Below are 23,008 nucleotides of genomic sequence, written 5' to 3'. Positions count from 1 at the left end.
AGCTGAAATCAGACCTTTATTTCCTTGGCTTTGCATTGTCTTCTTAACTGCAGTGCAAGATCCCTGAGGGCGAAAACTTCAGCACTAGGACACAACTCAGTAAATATCTGTTGAATGAATGGGTGGGACTATACAGGGGCCACGGAGCTGAAGGCGAGACAGTGATGAAAATACAGCGATTCTTCACCTTGTGAAAGTTAGGCACCTGTCCAAATACTAGATGAAAGTCATTGACCATATGTCCCCCCAAATAACAAAACATCTGTACTAACAGGAGAGACATGAAAGAGACTCGAAGCTATTTAGACATCGGCTGAGGCCCCTCTGCCCGCCCCTGCCTGGCCACTGGCTGCCCCTAGATAATTCGGCCACCATTAGGGGTGCTTCTGAAGAAAAGAATGTGACCTGTGAACAGGGTTGTGGACGAAGTGAGAAGTCTGCATCCCTGGTCTAGAGGTCTGGTCTCTGGTACCGCATACACTATATTATGCACCCTCACCTTTGGCCCTTTGCTCATGGGAGAGGTATGAGGACTGTCATTAATATTCTTTCCCTCCCGACACATACAAGCCACATTGGTCTTCAACAGAGGCCTTCGTTTGACCAACAGAATGTGGCAGAAGTGACACCGAGACAGCTTTAGGACGCGCCTGGAAGAGGCCCAACAGCCTGCAACTTTCCTTGTGGCTGGTTGCCACGTAATAAACCTTACCACCCTGAAACCACCATGCTGTGGGGAAGCCCAAGTCAGCCACATGGAGAGAGAGGGACAATGGCCAGTGGAGGAATCATGAGGCCCAGACATGTGGCTGAAGTCTGCCTGGACCTCTCAGCCCAGCCAGGCCCCATGCCAGCTGATTGTAGCCAAGTGGGTGACTCAAATGGAGCAGAAGAACCGCCAGGCTAAGCCCTGCCAAGTCCTGACCCACAAAATAGTAGAAAACAATACATATTTATCTTTTAAGCCACCAAGATTTGGGGTAGGTTGTTCCATGGTGATAAATAACTAATTAATTCACACCAACCCCTCACAAGGCATGCCCTCATCCTCCTTCATGCTTCTGCTTTTCTGAAGCTCGCCCACCCCTCACTGGAGCAATATTAGCTCCAGTAACACCTCCTTTCAGAAGTCTCACTTAGCACATTACCCCACTCCTCATGCCACCAGCCTCTGAGCTCTCAATCTACTCAGTTTTGAATGCTCGGCTCAGCAGTTCTCTCCTCTGAGAAGTCCTCCTCAATTTCCACAACAGCCGTGGGGGCTCCTCCACACCCCCATTCCCATGACCATCTCTATTTGTTTCCCTCAGACTATCACCATCACATACCGTCATCCACATACTCCACACACATAGTTCTTTACCTCCCACACAATAAGCATTCTGTAAGAGCCTATGAACTAAAAGAGTGACCGCGGCCCTGGCCGGTTGGCTCAGTGGTAGAGCGTCGGCCTGGCGTGCGGGGGACCCGGGTTCAATTCCCGGCCAGGGCACATAGGAGAAGCGCCCATTTGCTTCTCCACCCCCCCCCCCTTCCTCTCTGTCTCTCTCTTCCCCTCCCACAGCCGAGGCTCCATTGGAGCAAAGATGGCCCGGGCGCTGGGGATGGCTCCTTGGCCTCTGCCCCAGGTGCTAGAGTGGCTCTGGTCACGGCAGAGCGACACCCCGGAGGGGCAGAGCATCGCCCCCTGGTGGGCAGAGCGTCACCCCTGGTGGGCGTGCCGGGTGGATCCCGGTCGGGCGCATGCGGGAGTCTGTCTGACTGTCTCTCCCCGTTTCCAGCTTCAGAAAAATACCAAAAAAAATAATAATAAATAAATAGAAAATAAAAGAGTGACCGCTGCACTTCTCACTGGACCTTTACATACCATCCCATTCCCTCTCTCTGCAGCCCTGGGTGTGTCTTCACCACTGTGACTGAAGAGGCCTGGAGGGCGAGGATCACGCTCCTCATCTGCATCTGCCACAGAGCCTTGCTCAGAGGCACTCAATAAATGTCCTGCTGACTTTTCCACTAGGTCAGCGGTTCTCAACCTGTGGGTCGCGACCTTGGCAGGGGTCGAACGACCAAAACACAGGGGTCGCCTAAAGCCATCGGAAAATACATATTTCCTGATGGCTTTAGCCGCTGAGAAGCCGCGCTAGCGTCTGCAGCAGCGCTATTCAGCTTGAACGCACGTCATTATGGACGTTCGTTGGACGTGCGTTTCAAACTGATTGCCTGCGGTCATGCGCAGACGGGATTGCATCATCCGTCCGGGGCCTAAGGGGTGGGGGGGGAGCGGGGGGGGGGGGGGGGGGGCTCCACAGTCCATAGCAGCGCATTACGTGTGTCCGGCGCTTGCTGATGTCATCAGTGGGCGGGTGCAGCAAGCGCCGGAGGACAGAAGCCTAGGAGGCAGAGAGGCAATGAGAATACATAATGCATATCAGGTATTTACATTCCGAATCATAACTGTAGCAAAATTATAGTTATGAAATAGCCACCAAAATTATTTTTCGGTTTGGGGTCACCGCAACATGAGGAACTATATTGCGGGGTCACGGCATTAGAAAGGTTGAGAACCACTGCACTAGGTGATGTATGACTTTTTGTGATATTTAACTCCTGCCTCACCCCTGGGCCTCCCGTACTCAAGACACAGATCCCCTTGCCCTGGATGCTCTCCCAGGACGGATCAAGTTCTGCTGGGTTACTTTTGGCTCTTTGAAATCCCTGAAAGTCCATGCATTCTAAATTCGCAACATTGAGTTCATTGCAAAAGGATAATCTTTTGGAAGCCACACACCACCAACTCCTACTTCAACAGACAAATGTGAAAGAGTTCATACAGCTTCCCACACTGCCTGGGAGCTGCAAACCAACTGGAAATATCTGGTTTCATCTGTTGTTATAAGGTATTGTCCATACAGCCCTGTCACCACAAGAGACAATCATTCTGTGAACACACACACAGTCTTGTGACCCTTACTCAACATTCCAGAGATATAGGAGCTTCATGGGCCTGGGGAGGAGGAGAGGAGAGTTATAAATAGCGTGGTATGGCGGGCCCAACACTGGGCAGAGGGTAACTTCCTGCTCTTGGTTGACATGGTAACTCCTTATCTACAAACCTTCTAACTCTGAGGACCTGGGACCCTCCCCACATCTACTGAGGAGAGGCCCTGCCTCTCCCAGGTCAGGCCAGGGCTTGTCTACCTCTCGGGTGTTATGTCTCAGCTGGAACCTGATCATAAAACTCTACAGGCTCATAGCAGGACATAAAATCTCAGCTGAGCTCATAAGGACCTCCGTCAGCTGGAGGTGAGCAAGGTGGTAAAGATAAGGAAAGCTCAAAGAGGAGGAGAGACAAAAAGAAAACGGGGTGAAGACAGGTCAGGAGGCGGGGTTTTTTCTGGGCACATCATTGCCCTAGACAAGTCTTTATGGACCCAGTGAGTCAGCATTCAACTCGGGAGACACAAGGGAGTTTGTGCTAGACCTGAGGACAGCAGTTCATGGATGCAGCCCACACTCCTGTGGTTGGATGCTACAGTAATGTCAAATTATTTTAAAAGTTTCTAAACATGGCCCTGGCCGGTTGGCTCAGTGGTAGAGCATCAGCCTAGCGTGCAGAAGTCCCGGGTTCGATTCCCGGCCAGGGCACACAGGAGAAGCGCCCATCTGCTTCTCCACCCCTCCCCCTCTCCTTCCTCTCTCTCTCTCTTCCCCTCCCACAGCCAAGGCTCCATTGGAGCAAAGGTGGCCCGGGCGCTGAGGATGGCTCCATGGCCTCTGCCTCAGGCGCTAGACTGGCTCTGGTCGCAACAGAGCGACACCCCAGATGGGCAGAGCATCGCCCCCTGGTGGGCATGCCGGGTGGATCCCGGTCTGTCTGACTGCCTCCCCGTTTCCAGCTTCAGAAAAAAAAAAAAAAAAAGTTTCTAAACACTAAATACTCTCAAAGTTGGTATTTCTGTCATCACTCCCCAGCACCAAACATTTCACAAACTGGCGCCAGTCTATGGAGCACATTTAGAGCGGCACCGATGTAACTAGTCCCCCAAACTGTCCAAACTGTAGCATGCATGCCGGGAACACATACAAGAATGACACAGGAGAGGTCAACTTACTTGCTGATGGCTGAAATTTGATCAGATCTTGCAAGTCGGTAGAAATCTGGAAAACATGGCTATAGAACTGCTGGACAGAATTCTTCAGACCAGAGATGTCTCTGGAATGCGCCCGGAGCGTCCCGTTCATCTGCCGGACACAACTCCACAGGCTGCTCACGTGCTTGTGGAGCCCCTCCTTGATCCTCTGCAGACTTCCCGAGATGGCGTCCAGTCTGCTGCACGTCTTCTCCATCTGCGACACCCGGGCCTCAACCGCGGAGACGTCACTTTGGACCCCCTGCGTACTGTCCTTACAGGTGTCCAGCTCAGAGAGAAGCTGGCCGTGCAGGCTCTGCCACCTCTCCTCCAGCTGGCCGCAGCAGGGAGACACCATGTCCTGGGGGGAAGGGAGGGGCTCCACCGGCCCTTCTTGCTCGCCCCCCTTAGAAGGCCCGCCTACTCCAGCGTTTTTACCGTCCCCACACTTGCTCACCTCATTCTGAAGATGGTTCATCTCGTCTTCTGTGTGGTTTAGTTGAGAATAAAGAAAACTAAAATCTTGTTGAAGTTTCTGGATGCTGCGTTCAGTTTCTTCAAATTTCCTATGCATCGTCTCATTTAGCAATTTCCAAAGGTTCAAACTATCACCCACTGTGTGGTCGTCTCCGTTTGGCAGAGTATCTTCTATCCCATGAAGCTCTCCTTGGAAGTTCTGTAGGCAAATATCCTCAACAACTTGAACTTTGTTCTTCAGGTCATTTAATTCTATAATGACCTGTTCCTGCCCAGCCCCCGACACACCTGGTCGGGCTGACGCTGGGGGAGTGAGTTCTGCATAGGTGTCGTTGCCCACCTCCAGGAGACCCCCCAGACGCTCTTCCAGAGATCGTATTCTCTGATCGAGAAGCTGCTTCAAGTCATCTACCTCTCCATTAATGGTACCCCGAAGAGTTTCTTCAACATAAAAGCAATGTTCTTCTGCATTCCTCTCCGTCACATTGATCCTTGCATCTAGCTCATTCCATCTTGCATCAAAGTCCACATCTGGCTCTGAAATCATCAGTCGGTCAAACTCATTGTCCAGTCGCCCATTTAGCATTCTGGTGGCTTCAGCAACTCTCTCAATTTTCTGGTCTAACGCCTTGATCTGTTGCCCAAAGTCACCAGTCTTTTTGCTATCACAGCAGTTTGATCGGGCTGAAGGCTCCTGTAGCTGGGCTCGAAGGTCATTTATTTCTTTTTTCAGGTTTGTTTCTTTCTCTCCTATAAGCTCGATCACTCCCTGGTAGCTGCTCCCATAGTCATCACACTGCTGTTGGAGACCAGTGAGCTTGTACTCACACGAGTTCTTCAGATCTGCCAGCTTTCTGTCCATTCCCTCCAGGAGCTCCTCTCTCAGGGCATCAATCTTATTGTCGACATAGGCTTGGAAGAGTTCATTGGTCGTCATGGTCACCGTGGGGCCCTGGGCAGCCTCTTGGAGCTGTTTGAGCTGCCCTTCATAACCCTTCACTTTCCCATCCAGCTCTTCCAGCTTGTCACTCTTGGTCTTCAGAGCATCTTTGACTTCAGCTAATTCAGATTTGATGTCCTTCATGCCAGATTCCTTTTTGTTGACACCAGGATGCTGGGCCACTTCAGTGTCTCTACCAACAGCACTGCCAGGCACTGGCTGCGGGTGCATTTTGCTGGCATCATCCTGAATGGTATGTTTGAGGTTTTCATTCACTCCAGCAATGGAAGACTGGAGGTCAAGAACCGTTCTTGTGAGTCGGAGAACCTTCTCCTCGAGCACTTGAATTTTTTTATCCTGAAGTTCTTGGGGCCCCTGTTTTGGATCTACTGTCCGGCTTGGTTCTGCTGCATGAGTTGGTGACAAAGTCTTTTTGGGCTCTGAGACTTGGCTTGGTTCATCATCTGTTACGAAGAAAGAGTTGGACATGACTTAACATTTTCTACCTTTACCTTGTTTCTGCAAAAACAATAAACAGGGTACTTACAGAATACACTGAAACCTCCACTCTCGCTGCAGATGATTATTGTGGTAGAATGGAAAAGACTGTGGGCTTTGAGTCAAACCGATTTCCACCTGCCTTCTGCCTCTGTAGTTTACTCTCTGCCCTTGTGCAAGTTAGTTAATGTTTGTAACTATAATCCCCTCATCTGTGAAGCAGAGGTGCTACCTTCCCTCCTAGGTTTTTTCAGAAAATAGGTACATGGTACATGACACTTAATGGTCTCTTTCACCCTGAAGGGAAACATTCCTATCTACTTTATCATATGAAACTATCATCCCCACATTAGCAAACTGCAGTTACATCCCAGTGGTTGACTACATACTGTGAAACCACAAGAAGCCACTTTTGCAAGACCCACCCATTAGCTGTTGGGTGGTATGATGTCATAGGAGCAGCAAGTTATCCTCCCTGTAACTCCTCAATATCCTCTTATTTTTATTACCATCCTCTTTGCTACAAGAGTCTCAGAGACACTGGTTAGTCTTATTATTCAGTTGGGGAAACTAAAATGAAAAGAGAAATAAAGCAAATGATTCTATTGCTATCTCCAAACTGAAGTCATCTGGCCATATGTAGGAAGGTGCACTAAGTCAAAGAATACGAACATTGAATTTTTGATAATCCTACTTTGAAAAATATAACTCCAAGGAAATAGTCCAAGAGAGAAGAAAAAATATTATAAAGACGATTGTGATGAGTCATAAAGTAAAAATAAACTGATAGGTATAGGGAAAGATAAATTAAACTAAAAGGAGATTATCGAAACCACAGGCAATTAAGAGAATAAGGAGCAAACCACACCCCTGAATGCAGAGCAGGATGCAAGGAATACTAGGAAGGGGTTAGTTAGCATGGACAAGCCTGCAAGTAAAGTGAAAAAGTCAAACACAGAATAGGTTACAATGAAATAAAGTGCATTAATGGACCCTGACAGACATTAGAAACAAATTGAGACTGTTACAGAGATTTGAGTTTAATGTTCATTGTTTTTATCTCCTCTAAACTTCTACACATGGTCCTAATAACAGCTATTATTAATTAAAACTGATTTAGTGGTAAGAACAAGATTGGAGGCCAGACGACCAAACTCCCAAGTGGAGAACTTATTTTCCATACTGGAGATGTATTTTATTTCGAGACACTAGAAGAAGAAAACAAGTTATTGAATCGCATACAAACAAAATGTTATTGTGAACGAAGGAAATAAAACAAAGGGCAGGAGACTGGGGATGTAAGCAAGTGCTTCTTGGCCCTGGCCGGTTAGCTCAGTGGTAGAGCGTTCGCCTGGCGTGCAGGAGCCCCAGGTTCGATTCCCGGCCAGGGCACACAGGGGAAGCGCCCATCTGCTTCTCCACCCCTCCCCCTCTCCTTCCTCTCTGTCTCTCTCTTCCCCTCCCGAAGCCGAGGCTCCATTGGAGCAAAGATGGCCCGGGCGCTGGGGATGGCTCCATGGCCTCTGCCTCAGGCGCTAGAGTGGCTCTGGTCGCAACAGAGTGACACGCCAGATGGGCAGAGCATTGCCCCCTGGTGAGCGTGCCGGGTGGATTCCGGTCGGGCACACGCGGGAGTCTGTCTGACTGCCTCCCCGTTTCCAACTTCAAAAAAATACAAAAACAAAAAAAAAAAGGAAGTGCTTCTTTCTTCTGCTGGGGACTGTGGGGATTGCTACAACATTTTGACAGTATAATTTGGCAGTACGTGTCAAAATACTCAGAATCCTTTGACGCTGCAATTTACACTCCTAGATATATATTCCAGTAATCAGGGATGAGTCTAAAAATTAGCAGGAAAAAATGCTTTTTCAAATATTATCTGTATTAATGAAAACTTGAAGACAATCTAAGTGACTATCAGTATGGGGTTGTGTTCCAATAATCACACTGACTCTCTAAAGCCATTGTATGATATTGTAGGATATTTAATAACATGGAAGGATGTTCATATAAGTTAAGTTAAAAAATGAGTTCCAAAAATAATATGTTCTTCATGACAGTAGATTGAGTATAAGCATCTCCTTTCATCCCTTTTGAAATCCTACTAAAATGAAAAAACACACACACAAAACAAAAACCACCAACTCACACATAAAAAATGGGAATCGGCCCTGGCCGGTTGGCTCAGCGGTAGAGCGTCGGCCTAGCGTGCGGAGGACCCAGGTTCGATTCCCGGCCAGGGCACATAGGAGAAGCGCCCATTTGCTTCTCCACCCCTCCGCCGCGCTTTCCTCTCTGTCTCTCTCTTCCCCTCCCGCAGCCAGGGCTCCATTGGAGCAAAGATGGCCCGGGCGCTGAGCATGGCTCTGTGGCCTCTGCCTCAGGCGCTAGAGTGGCTCTGGTCGCAATATGGCGACGCCCAGGATGGGCAGAGCATCGCCCCCTGGGGGGCAGAGCACCGCCCCTGGTGGGCGTGCCGGGTGGATCCCGGTCGGGCGCATGCGGGAGTCTGTCTGACTGTCTCTCCCGGTTTCCAGCTTCAGAAAAATGAAAAACAAAAACAAAAACAAAAACAAAAACAAAAACAAAAAAAAAAAAAATGGGAATCAGAAGGGTTTTGGACTTCTAAACAGCTGCATTGGAAGCTAGAAGAAAACTGAGCAACACTTTCAAATTATTTTTTTCTTTTTTTTTTGTGACAGAGAGAGGGACAGATAGGTACAGACAGACAGGAAGGGAGAGAGATGAGAAGCAACAATTCTTCACTGTGGCATCTTAGTTGTTCCTTGATTTCTCATATGTGCTTTGATGAGCGGGGCGGGGGAGGGCTACAGCAGAGCGAGTGTCACCTTTCTCAAGCCAGAAACCTTGGGCTCAAGCCAGCGACCATGGGATCATGTCTATGATTCCATGCTCAAGCCAGCGACCCCATGCTCAAGCCAGCTACCCTACGCTCAAGCTAGTGCGCCTGCGCTCAAACCGGTGACCTCAGGGCTTCAAACTTGGGTCTTCTGCTTCCTAGTCCGACACTCTATCCACTGCACCACCACCTGGACAGGCTATGCTTTCAAATTCTAAAGGAAAATTATTTCCAACCTAGAATTCTAAAACTAGAGTAAAAAGTATATTTAGACATTATAATATCAAAAAGTTTATCTGTCATGCAATCTTTTCATGAAACTACTAGAAGATGTGCACTAGGCAAGGGCATGAACTGAGAAAGAGCAAGCAGGGGGCACAGGAACACAGACTCAACAGAAGCCAGGCCCGGAGAGCTCACGAGGCAGCAGCTGTAAACCAGGAGAGGAGGGTGGCCAGCCCAGGTGGGGCAGGCAAGGGGGCTCCTGGGGAGGTTTCTCCAGGAAGACAAAACTGATGTGTTGAATATAAGGACAGGACATGTAGTTAACTGGAGGAGAGTTTGGGTTGAACTAGAGATAAAAACAGGCCCTGGCCGGTTGGTTCAGCGATAGAGCGTCGGCCTGGTGTGTGGGGGACCTGGGTTCGATTCCCGGCCAGGGCACATAGGAGAGGCGCCCATTTGCTTCTCCACCCCCTCCCCCTCCTTCCTCTCTGTCTCTCTCTTCCCCTCCCGCAGCCAAGGCTCCATTGGAGCAAAGATGGCCCCGGGCGCTGGGGATGGCTCCTTGGCCTCTGCCCCAGGCGCTAGAGTGGCTCTGGTCGCGGCAGAGCGACGCCCCGGAGGGGCAGAGCATCGCCCCCTGGTTGGCAGAGTGTCGCCCCTGGTGGGAGTGCCGGGTGGATCCGGGTCGGGCGCATGCGAGAGTCTGTCTGACTGTCTCTCCCCGTTTCCAGCTTCAGAAAAATACAAAAAAAACAAAACAAAACATAAAAAAACAAGCAAAGAAAAATATAAGATCGTCATTAACTTGACAGAAATCAAAAAGCTGTGTAGGAAAGGCAACAGATGCATAGCATACCACAGCTGTAACTAGTATCTACACAGCCAATAGTAAATACTGAATGAATAAAACACGCTATAACTATATGGAGAAGATGGAGGCAAAGGAGCAGTGTGTTGGCGGGTGGACGAAAGGGAGTCAAAGCCTCACCCTCCATAACGAGCAGTCAATAGATATGAAGGTAAATTACAAAAGGGCGCCTTCGTGTTTAATTATCCCTGGGAACAGAAAGGGGTTTTCCTAACAGTCCTTATAAAGCAATTCGACTCATTAAACTACATCTATGTTTAAACTTTTATAAAATGAAAACTGAAACTAAACAAAACAGAAACAAACTGCTATCAGCCAAAATCACGTGTGCCCATTACAGTACCTAACATGATTTGTTGTAATTACTTGGCTAACGTGGACCTTCAGTGAGGTCAGGGACTGCGTCTGCCTTGTTCTCCTCACTTACCGAGTACCTAGTACAGATATAGAAGCTCGATAAATATTCATGGGATGAACGATACTGTATATGCCAACCCAGGAAAGAGTCATGTTCCGTAACAAAACATGAATAACAGTCATCACATGGTGGTGAGAGTATTTATATTTAAACATTGTCTTGTGTTTTATATACATTCTTTAATTGATATGCATTACTTTTATAATAAAATATTATCTGAAAGTCTATTTTACAATGTTGGGACAAACTACCAGTTTCTAAATTGAAACACTTCATGGGAAAAATAATCGTTTCAAAATGACTTAAACATTTAATTCATAAGGAAATCTAAGTTACATTTATTCTGATTCAACTTAAAAAAGAGGAAAGAGAAAGTGATGTAGATAAAAAAGACAAAAAGTACCCATACAAGTCACTCTCTTAACCGTACACTTAAAAGCAAAGGTGTACTCTGGTGAAAATGATCTTTTCTTTCTTAGCGATGCGTTGAGTTTCTGCTACTTCAGTTAAAAAAATAACAAATTATTTGAAACAAATTTAAGAACCACCTCACTGGAGGCTTGTGATGTGGGGTTTAGCTTTGCAAATATCACACCCAAACAGAATGAGAATGATTCTATTTTTAAAAAAGTAATTTTAACTCCTTTAAAGTCAGGTTTATAGGAACTTATAGATGAAAGTAAAGTAAAAACAAAGCAGCATTGCTCTATTTGGGGAGGGGGTATTTTTCTGAATAGTAGGGAGGCAGACAGACAGACTTCCACATGGGCTCGCCTGGGATCCACCCAGCATGACCACTAGGTGGTGATGCTCTGCCCATTTGGAGCGTTGCTCCTTTGGAACCGGAGCCATTCTAGCGCCTGAGGCAGAGGCCATGGAGCCATCCTCAGCACTGTGGCCAACTTTGCTCCAATGGAGCCTTGGCTGCAGGAGGGGACGAGAGAGATAGAGAGAAATGAGAGGAGGAAGAGTGGAAAAGCAGAGAAAGGAGAGGGAGAAGGGTGGAGCAGATGGGTGCTTCTCCTGTGTGCCCTGGCTTGGAATCAAACCCTGGACTTCCACACGCTGGGCCAATCCTCTACCGTTGAGCTCATTGGCCAGGGCCCAAAGTGGCATTGCTCTTGAATCTCTCTCCACCTCTGCCTGGGGCTACACAAGTCATACCACCAACCTCTTCTATACTGATTTCTAAAGCCTTGGCTTTCACAAATTGGCCCTAACAAAGCCATTTCCTTGCAAAAATTTTGTCTTTTTATTGCTACTGCTTCTGCAAATTTGTGTGCTGCACGTGTCTACTGCAGGCACACGCTATAGTTGCGTGCTTTGAAGACCCTGAAAAGCTCCACATCACGAACCCTAAGTCGTGTTGTCTGAAGGAGCACTGGGAATATCAGCGGTACCCAGCACAGCCAAGCACAGGTAAGAAGTTACCGGTGGGTTTCTTCAAGCTGTTGCGAGGTCGAGCGGGCGTGGGATGCAGAGTCTTCATGGGTTTTCTGAGACCTTCTTGGCAGTCTGCCCCCCTAAAGCCAGGGCAGCACCTCCACTCCAGCTGAGTCACCATCTTGAACCTGGTGACATATCTGGGTCGGAAGTTCACACGGTACCTGTGGGAGGAACGGGAGGAAAGGGCGGCATCTCTCTTTACTGGCTGCTGTCACAAGCACCCTGCCCCCCCCCCTCCCCCAAGACTCCAATGAAGAGCATCCAGGTCACTGGGCCCTGCCTCTTTCTCCAGGTCTCCTCAGAGCAGCAGTGGCGCCCTGGGGCTCGGCCAAACCACCGTTGGCCCCCTTCCTCCATCTCTTGGCTTCCACCCCAGCCCCAGCCCCTTCCCACTAAAGGCTGGAGAAACAGACAACCTGGAAACACTTGGCCCCACGATCCCCATTGGATGAGGACATTCTGCATACACTGAGCTTTTATTCCACCAATAAACGTCTGTTCTAGTTTGTTGCTTTGTGGACAGTTTTTCAGGTGTAACTCAAGGTCATTTGCTTCGTGTTTTAAAGAAGTATCCCTGCACCTTTGTCTCCCATGGCATCCAGGTTATTTATCTAAGCACCTGCTCTCCCTGACACTGACAAAGATGGCGGGCCACAGGCCTTTGGGGATGGTACCTCCCAATATTTGTGTCCAGATTCTTTGAAAAGATACCCTGATTCATACAGCTAATGAGAAAAATAAGAAAGCAGAACTGCAACCACTCAGAAGTCCCCTTTAAAAGCGCACGTCCCTGATGCACATCACACAGCCCCTTGTGAAGAGCTGCAAAGTCCCCACGGGCACTGGGCCTAGAACAGGCAGTGACCACCCAGCGGCTGCCGGGCACTCGGAAGGACGGGGCTCTCGGACTGTAGCACCCCAGGGCCCCGGCTTACAGCTCAGATGCAAGCCAGCTCCTTCATTTACCCCAACTTCTATTTCTGCTTCAAACCATGACATTCTTGAACCTCATCCCTTTCTCTTCCAGTTGAACACCAGCACTAGCAGCTGGTCGTCTTTTTAGGGCCAATTCCCAGAAAGAAAGGATCTTTGTATCGCCTCCCAGGGCTGTCGTGTGCTGCTCAGGGGTGGGGTTGGGTCGACCAGCTGCCGGGTGGCCTGCCGTCCCTCTGCCAGCCAAGCCACTCCGCCTCGGGCTCCAGCCTGGCGATGGGTGTTGTTCGAAGTGATCTTCCCGAGAGAACTGGAGATTACTACATGTCATGGACTTCAACATCTTCTAGGAGGAGCCCTGGCCGGTTAGCTCAGTCAGAGCGTCATCCCAAAACACCAAGGTTCTGGGTGCCATCCCCGGTCAGGGACGTGACCAATGAGTGCACAACTAAGTGGAACAACAAATGAATGCCTCCCTTTCTCTGTTTTTCTCCCCGAATGCAACCCCTTTCTCTGTCTCTCTAAAATCAATGAATTAACTTAAAAGAAAATCTTCCACAGAAGGGTCAAAACCATGTCACCCAAAACCTCAAATGTAAAAATCTACTCCACCACCTGACAGACCAGGTATTGAATTCCAAGAGGGCCCTGCTCCAAGCATTAGGGTCCCAGCACCTGCCACTGTCCCTGTTTTACTTGGTGTTTTAGGACAGTGGTGCTCACCTTGGCTCTGAGAATCCCCAGGGTACTGTAAAAAAGTACTGATGCCTGGGTCTCACCGTCAGAGGCTCTGAGTTCATTGGTCTGTGGTGAGGCTGGTGTGTGGATTTTGAGAAGGTCCAGTGGGAGCCTTTCTCAAGTAAAACTGAAGAGAAAGCCCAGTAAACAGAAAAGAGGCTGCTCAGGAGTGAGCGGTTAGCAGGGGTGCAAGCCCGCCCTCCTCAGCTCTTCATTCTGTCTCATTCCCACCACACACCCAACCAGTCCCCACAATCCAGACTGTCCTCTTTTCACAAATAAGAAAACAGAGGCTAACGGACTTGTCCACGTTCCAACAACCAGGAAGGGTAGGGCTGAGATCTAAACTCGTGTTCTCCTCTGTACCCCACACAGCCTCCCAACTCGCAAAATCAGCGAGTCTTGCTGGCATTTGCCCTAAATTCGAAATGGCCACACCCACCCGCAGATGTTCCAAAGGACATCTGTTAAGAAGGTAGTCACTGTCCCTAATTCGCCTGTGTCTAATTCAGCCCTTGGCCCTACCTCCTACCTAACCAGAAGAATCCTCTGTGTAGTCCTAGAAACTATAAAAAAGAAAAATTCCACTTCATTGTTTTGCATGCTCAAGCACAGCATAATGCTGGAAAAATGTGTAACCTCAGAAAAACTTGGTTCCTCTGAGCATTAAGATTGAATGTGAATATGAGTTTGCTCTGGAGTTTTGTTCCTGCGCCAGTAGATGACAGCACATATTAAGCTCTCCTGGAGGCGCCGAGCTGAACAGGAAAGCAAAGCCTGAAGCTCGGATGCCCTGGGAAGAAGGTCGGCCTCTCATCCCACTCGGGAGCCTTAACCCCTCTTGCGGTGCAGCTGTGAGAAACTCCAGCTTTTCCAGCACGCTTCATTCTCCTCCGTGAAGGCGGCTATGAACTGTGGAGCCGCCCCAGACGGGGGATACCCTGGAGTGCCCGCCTCCCTTTCCTTCCTCCTGGGTCTCCTCCCCCGCCCTCCCCCTAGGGTTTCCGGTTGCAGGCGGAGGAGTTGGGGTTGCCGGTATCTCTCCTGTTTTCAGGTCTAGCCTGTGCAAGGGGCCTCCCTGGTGACGGCTGGAAATGATCAGGCCGCCACCCCTAACCGTGGGAAAGCTCGCGTTCCAGCTTCTCTGTGCTGGCTACCTGGATCGCAGAGGGGGCCTGGGGTCCCCTTGACCTCAGTGTGGGGGTGTGAAGGAGGAAGGGAGGGGTTATCGCCCTCTGCAGCCATACTGGGATCTTCCTCCCAGAAAGGGGAAAGGGTTCCTGCTCCCACCAGCCCCCGGGAGGTTCCACAGAGGACAGGGAAGAACCCAGAAGGATTTCCAGGACCCTGCCCCCATCAGCCAGAGCACCACAGGACAGCATCCTGGCCAGGGAGCTTTACAAAACGTCTAGGCCTTTATCCCTCAGCATTTTACTTATAATTGGTTTGAGGGCAGGGGCACCCAGGTCTGTGTACCTTTCAAAAACTCCCAGACTGTTGGTCAAGCCCAGCGGAGTTGAGAAGCAGGCCCAGGGAACCCACTGCCCTGAGGCAGCCAGGGTTGGGTCTCCAGGCAGGGCAGTGCTCAGGGCCAGAGCAGCCTAAGTGTTAGCAGGGACCCCTGGGCTAGGAGCTCTCAGAGAGGCTCAATAGATGCGTACTGAACTGGCTAACTCATGGCATCCCCTGGGGGCCGCCAAAGGGCAAGTCTGGAGGTGCCGGGACAGCCGGAAGGCTGACCCAGGCTGCAGCCTTGGCCCCCATCCCAGTCTGGGTCAAGAGTATAACAGCATCCCGCCCCTTGGGAAGCACTGTCCCCGGCTGCCCAGGACTTCCTGGGGTCCCGGGGGCTGGTGCAAGGAGCTGCCTCAGCCGGAGCCTGCCCCAACCCCTGCCTCAGCTAAGCCCACTCGCTCCAACTCCCCTCTCCCTCGGAAACTTTTTGGGGTGAAACAAAGGTTCACCATTTTTATGAGTTCATTCTGTGTAAAGGCGCCAACTCAGACCAAGGAAATTCTAATGAGAAGGAAGGTAGCAAGAAAAGAACTGAAGACGTTGAATCAGAGCCTGACCTGTGGTGGCCGCAGTAGATAGCCAACCCCTAACACTGAGGTCACCGGCTCGAAACCCTGGGCTTGCCCGGTCAAGGCACATATGGGAGTCAATGCTTCCTGCTCCTCCCCCCTTCTCTCTCTCCTCTCTAAAATGAATAAGTAAAAGGTATTTTTTGTTTGTTTTGTTTTGTTTTATTTTGTTTTTTTTTTTTGAAAGATGTTGAATCAGAGTTCAGGGAACACATAACTGGAACTGTCCGTTAGAACGGTATGTGACAAAATGACTGTACCTTCATTTGACCTCAGTGCCACAAAGACTCCTTCCTGCTGACTCAAGGTGAGATTTTTCCCAAACATGTCAGTTCACACCTGCTTTTGCTTGTTCAATGTCTGTCTTTCCTGCAGACTGGATGCCCCATTAGGGCCAGAAGACCTCTGGGGTTTGCTCTCTACAACATCCCCACTAAAAACAGTGTCACTCCTATTGTAGGTGCTTGATGAACGATTATTAATCAGTTAATAATTGATTTTTTAAACAATAATTAATAATAGCAGGCCTACTTTTGACAGGGTTTGGGGGAGTCCACTATCCTAATTAAAAACTCCAGAATGATCCTCAGGTCTAACCCCAATCAGATGTGAACTCGTAAGTCTCCCCCAAACCAAACCAAGCTGCAGGGTCTCACATCATGATGAACTGGGTGAGAATCACACACCAGGTGACCTAGCGTTGTGACCATTAACCACCTCTGGCTACTTACATTTACATTAAATAGAATTAAACATTTAGCTCCTCAGTCACATGAGCCACATTTCAAGAACGTTTCATTGGACAGGACCATCCTAGAGAGTCACAAGATTGTCAAGGGAACAGCAATGGGCACATGTTTACGTCTATCTGCTCATCGCTGGGTCTCTATCTCACATTCACTGGTTGTCTTTCTCTTCCCACAACCTAGAATCGCTGGTAGAACATCTCTCTGAAAAATAACCACACATCCGTCGCTGGCAGAGGATCGTATTGACAGCGTTCTACAAGGTGAGGATCTTTGCACTGCACAAGCCACGAAAACTGCTCAAATCAAAAGCCCACTGGTCCACTGGGGACACACTCGTTTGACTGGGATTTCCCCCAAGAACAGACTTTCTAGTAGTAAACTCTTCTTCCAGTCACTGGCTTGTCCCCAAGAAAACTGGAGCCAGCTCTTCTTGCTTCATTCTGCACGCACGTGTGGTTCTGCATAGTATCGATCGGAACAAGACTGAGGGGGTGGGAAAGGAAGCCAGAAAGAAGGGGTGCTCCTCTCTCCCTGGTAGGCAGCACCCTGGGCCTGGAGAGCTAACCACCTACCTGGACAAGGAATATTAGCATGTAGAGTCGAGAAGTTGTTTCTTCGGGTTTCAGAATGCTCGCCAGGGCAGACCTGGGTATCTGGCATTTAGCTACTACTCCAAGTTTTCCACAGAGCAGCAGTTCAATTCACTCCAGGCACAGTAATTCAATGTTTTACAATTACTGTCACACAGCACATTACATTGAACACTTAACCATTTTTTTTTTTCCCCCTGAAGCTGGAAACGGGGAGAGACAGTCAGACAGACTCCTGCATGCGCCCGACTGGGATCCACCTGGCACGCCCACCAGGGGGCGACGCTCTGCCCACCAGGGGGCAATGCTCTGCCCCTCCGGGGCGTTGCTCTGCCGCGAGCCACTCCAGCGCCTGGGGCAGAGGCCAAGGAGCCATCCCCAGTGCCCGGGCCATCTTCGTTCCAATGGAGCCTCACTGCGGGAAGGGAAGAGAGAGACAGAGAGGAAGGAGAGGGGGAGGAGTGGAGAAGCAGATGGGCGCTTCTCCTGTGTTCCCTGGCCGGGAATCAAACCCGGGACCTCTGCACGCCAGGCTGACGCTCTACCACTGAGCCAACCGGCCAGGGCCAACACTTAACCATTTTTAAGAGTACAGTGGCATTAAGTATATTCACATTGTTGTGCAACTGTCACCACTATCCCTCTCCAGAACTTTTCCAACATTTCAGCTAAAACTCTGTACCCGTTTAACACTAACTCCCATTAGTCCCTCCCCCAAGCCGCTGACAACCACCATTCTACTTCCTGTCTGTATGAATCTGACCACCGTAAGTACCTCATATAAGTAGAATCAGACAGTATTTGTTTTTTTTGAGACTGGCTTATTTCACTTAGCATAATGTCCAGGTAGAGAAGGAAAAAAAAGCTTTCTTCTGTTCTGGGCCTATGAGTTAAACTGACAAAAGACAGGTTAACAAGAGAAAGACACATAACCGTACTTCTGTGTGCACAGCGGCTTCTCAGAAAAGAAAAAACTCCGAAGAAGAAATAAGTTAAACTCGGCTTATCCGCCATTCTAACAGAGGGTGATAAATTCTGGAGAAGTGATTAGACAAAGGAAAGAAGCCCTGGCCTTCGAGAGGTGATGAGCTGTGAGATGGTGACTAGGGAATATATGAGGGAAACTAACGGAAGATAAGGGCTATTTTAGTGAGGTTTGTTTACGCAGACTCATGTCACTGCCAGCTCCTTGTCCTCAGTGACAAGAACTGCCCTCCTCATCCTGGTTCCGGAGAGGTGGGGTATTTACACACTGCTTTTTAGGAGGAGAGGAGGAGGGCAAAGAGCATGGACGGCCCTTCCTCATCCCCTCCAAGGTTCATCCAGGCTGGGGCCTGTGTCAGAATGTTCTTCCTGGCCCTGGCCGGTTGGCTCAGCGGTAGAGCGTCGGCCTGGCGTGCAGGAGTCCCGGGTTCGATTCCCGGCCAGGGCACACACGGGAAGCGCCCATCTGCTTCTCCACCCCTCCCCCTCTCCTTCCTCTCTGTCTCTCTCTTCCCCTCCCGCAGCTGAGGCTCCATTGGAGCAAAGATGGCCCGGGCACTGGGGATGGCTCTGTGGCCTCTGCCTCGGGCGCTAGGATGGCTCTGGATGCAACAGAGCGACGCCCCTGAGGGGCAGAGCATCGCCCCCTGGTGGGCAGAACATCGCCCCCTGGTGGGCGTGCCGGGTGGATCCCGGTCGGTTGCATGCGGGAGTCTGTCTAACTGCTTCCCCGTTTCCAGCTTCGGAAAAATGGGGAAAAAAAAAAAAAAAAAGAATGTTCTTCCTTTTTCTATGCTAACTCACTCTTACAGTGTTTGGCCTCCATGTTCCCATTCAGAACTGATAAAACAATGGGGCAGTTTTCTAGGAACCATGTGTAACAAAGGGGTCCCCGCCCCTCCCCCGGTTTTTGCTTGTTTTCCTATCAATCAATGAATACATACAGGAGTTTTTTATTGAAGTGACCATTGGCCGAAAGTAAATATAGTTTAGCAGTAGAAGCCACCAACTTTGAAATTAGAAGTGATTCCCAAACCGTGTTGAAGGAAAAGTGGCTCTGTACCCGCAGAGGAAACACACGCCGTTCAAATCTACTGTGTCCTACTGACGCTCCAAAATCGGCCGTTATCCACAAAAACAATTTCTGCCATCTGAGGGAGTGACTCTTTCCACCAGGACCCTCCCGATGCTAATTTTCCACATTCTGGCGACATCTCCCCACAGAGATAAAATGAAGGGAATGAAGAGCTAATTTCCAGGTTAAAGCACAGCAAATGCAAAAAAACGGAATTTTTATCTTATCTTTTTCTGTTGCATTACACATGTTTAATTAGATCTCTGAATGGAGAAATTAACAGGGGGGAAAAAATGTAAAATATTTTTCTTGACTTTTTAGGAAAATCCACCACAATCTTAAAAGCCAGAACACTTGGGCAAATATATTTCTGAAATACTAAATGTATCGAAGGAATCTAAAAGTCAGATTGATGAGCCCCGAGTAAAATCAGATCACAATAGAGCTTTGTCCACATTTTTAAAATAACAGATCCTACACCAAAGCAATGTATTCAAAATGAAAATGTGCGGATAAGGGGCTGTCTGTTCCCAGCACAAAGGAGATATTTGCTGCAGAAACCACAATGGTAAGCTGCTTATTTTTCCGTTTCCTCTTGAATTCATTTCCTTCTGTGCTTAGAGTGGCAAGCTAGATTTCAAAACCTAAAATTCTCTTTACTTCTTAATAGTTTTCCCTGATCAGATAGTGTAATGAGTAGAAATTTTCCTCCATAATTTATCACTGCTCTTAACGATGAGGCCAGAGCTATTCTACAGTCCTGAAGAAAGGTGATTAAAGAAAACCACAGTTGTTCAGCTGTGAGGCTCAGTCCAACTTGGCTTCATAGACAGTGAAGTTGTTACTCTTAAGTTCGACTATAAGAGCAATCGGGACCTTCTGACTAACTTGCATTGCTAAAGATGACATCATCTCCAACTGCAGAGTGTATCCAGACCATGAGACACAGCATATGCATGAGTTCCAATAAGCCCGCATTCTTACTTTTAATTTCCTCACTTTGGGAGATACATTGTAAAACTCAATTCTACACTGTGACAGCGGGGAGGAGGCCCAGCGAGTGTGGGGCATCAGGCAGGCCTCAGCGAACTGTGGTGGCTTTCTGGAGGGCTGAATAATCCAAGATTAATGATGGGCCACATTCTCCTGAAGAATTCTTTTGGAAAGGGCCATCACTGCTGCAGGCTGTTCCCGCCAAATACATTCTACACTATTCCGTTTCTCAAGCTGACGTCATCTTTCCTCATTCCCGGAGTCAGAATCACAGAAGGCTGTCCTCCTCATCGGTCCCCCAGGTTCATACTCAGTGTTCCCACCGTGCGGCTGTGCCAACGTCAGCTGGCTCGGCCCTCCGCCTGACACTCACCACAAACATGACTTTCCGTGGTTTGGGAATCCAAACGTTTCTGTTCAGAGCCACCAAATAACTCTATTGTGGTTTTTCCCCTCTTTTTTTTTTTAAGCAGAAAAGGTATTTTCTCAAATCCTCCTATAAAGTCACCATAATTTCAAAATCCTTTTTCCTGTGTTTCTCTTGACTTGGTTTGCAACCTCTGTCCCTCTCTCCTAAGGAATGGATCTCAGTTGCTCTCTGCTTCCTCTTCCTCGACTCCATATGCTCCAGCTCTCCTCAGCTTGCAGCTACCCATCCAGTGTTCTTAGTGTTGCTTTTTGATGCTAAGAAGGAATTGGCTAGCCTGACCTGTGGTGATGCAGTGGCTAAAGCGTCGACCTGGAACGCTGAGGTCACCGGTTCGAAACCCTGGGTTTGCCCAGTCAAGGCACATATGGGAGTTGATGCTTCCTGCTCCTCCCCCCTCCCCCCTCCCTAAAATGAATAAATAAAACCTTTTTTTTTTAAAAAAAAAAAGGAATTGGCTGTGATATCTCATCTGTATTTATGTCAGACCTTTGGGTAAAGACTATGGATGCACCTGGCAAGCTGTTACACAGGTCACACCTGTGACTTGGTGTGGAAGTCACTTAGAAGTTTAAAATACCCTGAGAGAGTATGAGTTTCTCTGCAGCTATGAAGACATTTTCTCCCTTGGGGCCAATTTATTCTCTGTTAAAAATAATAATAATAATAATAATTTGGGAATTGAAAACATAGGAACACTTGCATTTCTTTTCTAAGTTATGACCGCAACGAGGGTGGGGGTAAAGGACAAAACGCTGTAACATAGTTTTCTATTTCTCACATTATCCAAGCTAATTATTACTTTATGGTTTTTAAATCCACACTTAACACAGTGAGGTGGAGACATTTTCTTCACCTGTGCTCTGCTTATGAGGAACACTGATTTTCTTTGAAAGATGCTGCCACAACCCACCCCACCTAGCCCAAGACCTTAAGATGTGGACAAGTAGGAGAGTCAAGATGGCGCTGGAGTAGGTGGACGTACCAACTCCCACCTCCCAGAACCAATGTGGATTACAAACTAATTTTAAGAATCATCATCTGGAAGAACCAACTTTGGACTAAACTAAGAGGACTCTTCAACCAAGGAACACTGAAGAAGCCACACCGAGACTGGGAGGAAAAGCGGAAATGCGGAGAGGGCTGCCCAGCTCCCCAGAGCGAACGGCAGCAGGGAGAGACTCGCGTGGTGGGAAGTGAGTTTAGCAGAGAGGGGAGGGTCCTGAGCCCCAGGAACAAAGCCCCAGCCTACAGCCCCAGAGCCCAGAAGAGGCCTAAAGACAGTATTTAGCTGGAAACAAGTCAGGATACTGTTTGTGAGAAAGAGACTGATTTCTCAGACCCAGGATTCTTCTTAAAGGGACCGCGCAGAACACCTCTCTCACAAGATGTGGACAAGTAGAGAGCAGGGGGATGATTTAGTGAGACAAAAAGTAATTGTATTTGCTTTTAAATGGCGGGTGGTAGTGAAGCAGTAGGACAAGGAGGAATAACTTTCCTCCAAGAAAACTTGGGGTGGCCAATGGACTGTCAAGGTGGGTGATATTTGTGATGTCCTATAGCCACATGTGTCTCTAACAATCTCCAGGACAGTCCGCACTGCTCAGGCAGACTTGGAGGACTGGATTTTTCTCAGGGAACTTGAGAGTATGGCATTCCCTAGCTCAGCCAACCTCATGTGGTTTTAAGAGAATGACCACAGAACCCAGGTATGAAATGGTGATGGGACAGTACACCTTGAGAATTGTCCCAGGTCAGAGGGAAGGTTTTGGGCATCCACAGTTCCTGTATAATTAGAGGTGTTGAAAGAAATTTCCAGATCCAGACAGAGCTGCTTCTGACTGGGTGACACATCAGCAAGCTAAACTTCCATGTTCATCTCAATGCTCCACTTGACCAGAAACACACTCTCTCCAGTTAGCTGGTCCCCAAATGCCAAGCCAGAGTTGGGCTCCGTACCCGTTTCCTTGTTCCTTGATTTCTAAATAAGGTCAGGTATCCAATCCCAGCCAATTGCGCCCTACTTCCGTCACCTCTTCCAACGCTCTATAAAACTTACTCTTGCCTATGAGAAGTAATAAACAGAAACCTCAGTTAAAGGGGACGCAGGAGGCTAAAAGAGAAGACACGCATAGGTGTCATTCAACACATAGTATTGATCCCACAGGAAAATGTTCCTTACGTCTCTGACAGTAAGTGACACTCCTTTACTCACACAGCAGGAGGGAAAGAACCTCCTTGGCCCAGGAACAGCTGAGCCGATGGGAGACCGCTATAACGCAGCCAATGAAATGTCACTACACTTCCAACCTGAGTCTGTCTCCTCCAAAAGACTCTTGTTTACATTAGCCCCTCTCAAGTCCATAAAAGAATGTCCCTTTTCTTTGTTTCTCTGGACCTGCCCACAATTCCCCTTTAAACCACATATCACGAATTGCCATTCTTTGTTGTTCCTGAATTAACCCATTTTGCTGGAGAAATATCTGACTGTCTATTTAAGGTAAAAAATGACCAAAAAACCCAAGACAGGGTGGGCCCCGCATTGCTCGTGAAGCACTGCACTCTCCCCACCT

The 23,008-nt window shown here is 48.6% G+C and overlaps 1 protein-coding gene across 1 annotated transcript in view; it reads right to left on the bottom strand.

The window, feature by feature from the left end:
- EMILIN2 (elastin microfibril interfacer 2) overlaps nucleotides 1-23,008 on the bottom strand; it is a 58,039-nt gene that overhangs the window by 19,071 nt on the left and 15,960 nt on the right. The window contains exons 3-4 of the mRNA XM_066353045.1: nucleotides 11,848-12,023; nucleotides 4,113-6,011 (exon numbers count right to left, since the gene is read on the bottom strand). Coding sequence (XP_066209142.1) covers nucleotides 4,113-6,011; nucleotides 11,848-12,023 — 2,075 coding nt within the window. The remainder of the gene's footprint in view (nucleotides 1-4,112; nucleotides 6,012-11,847; nucleotides 12,024-23,008) is intronic.

The sequence above is a fragment of the Saccopteryx leptura genome, chromosome 11, assembly GCF_036850995.1.
Source record: "Saccopteryx leptura isolate mSacLep1 chromosome 11, mSacLep1_pri_phased_curated, whole genome shotgun sequence".
Taxonomy (NCBI): Eukaryota; Metazoa; Chordata; class Mammalia; order Chiroptera; family Emballonuridae; genus Saccopteryx; species Saccopteryx leptura.
This window is presented reverse-complemented; position numbering and strand designations above follow the sequence as displayed.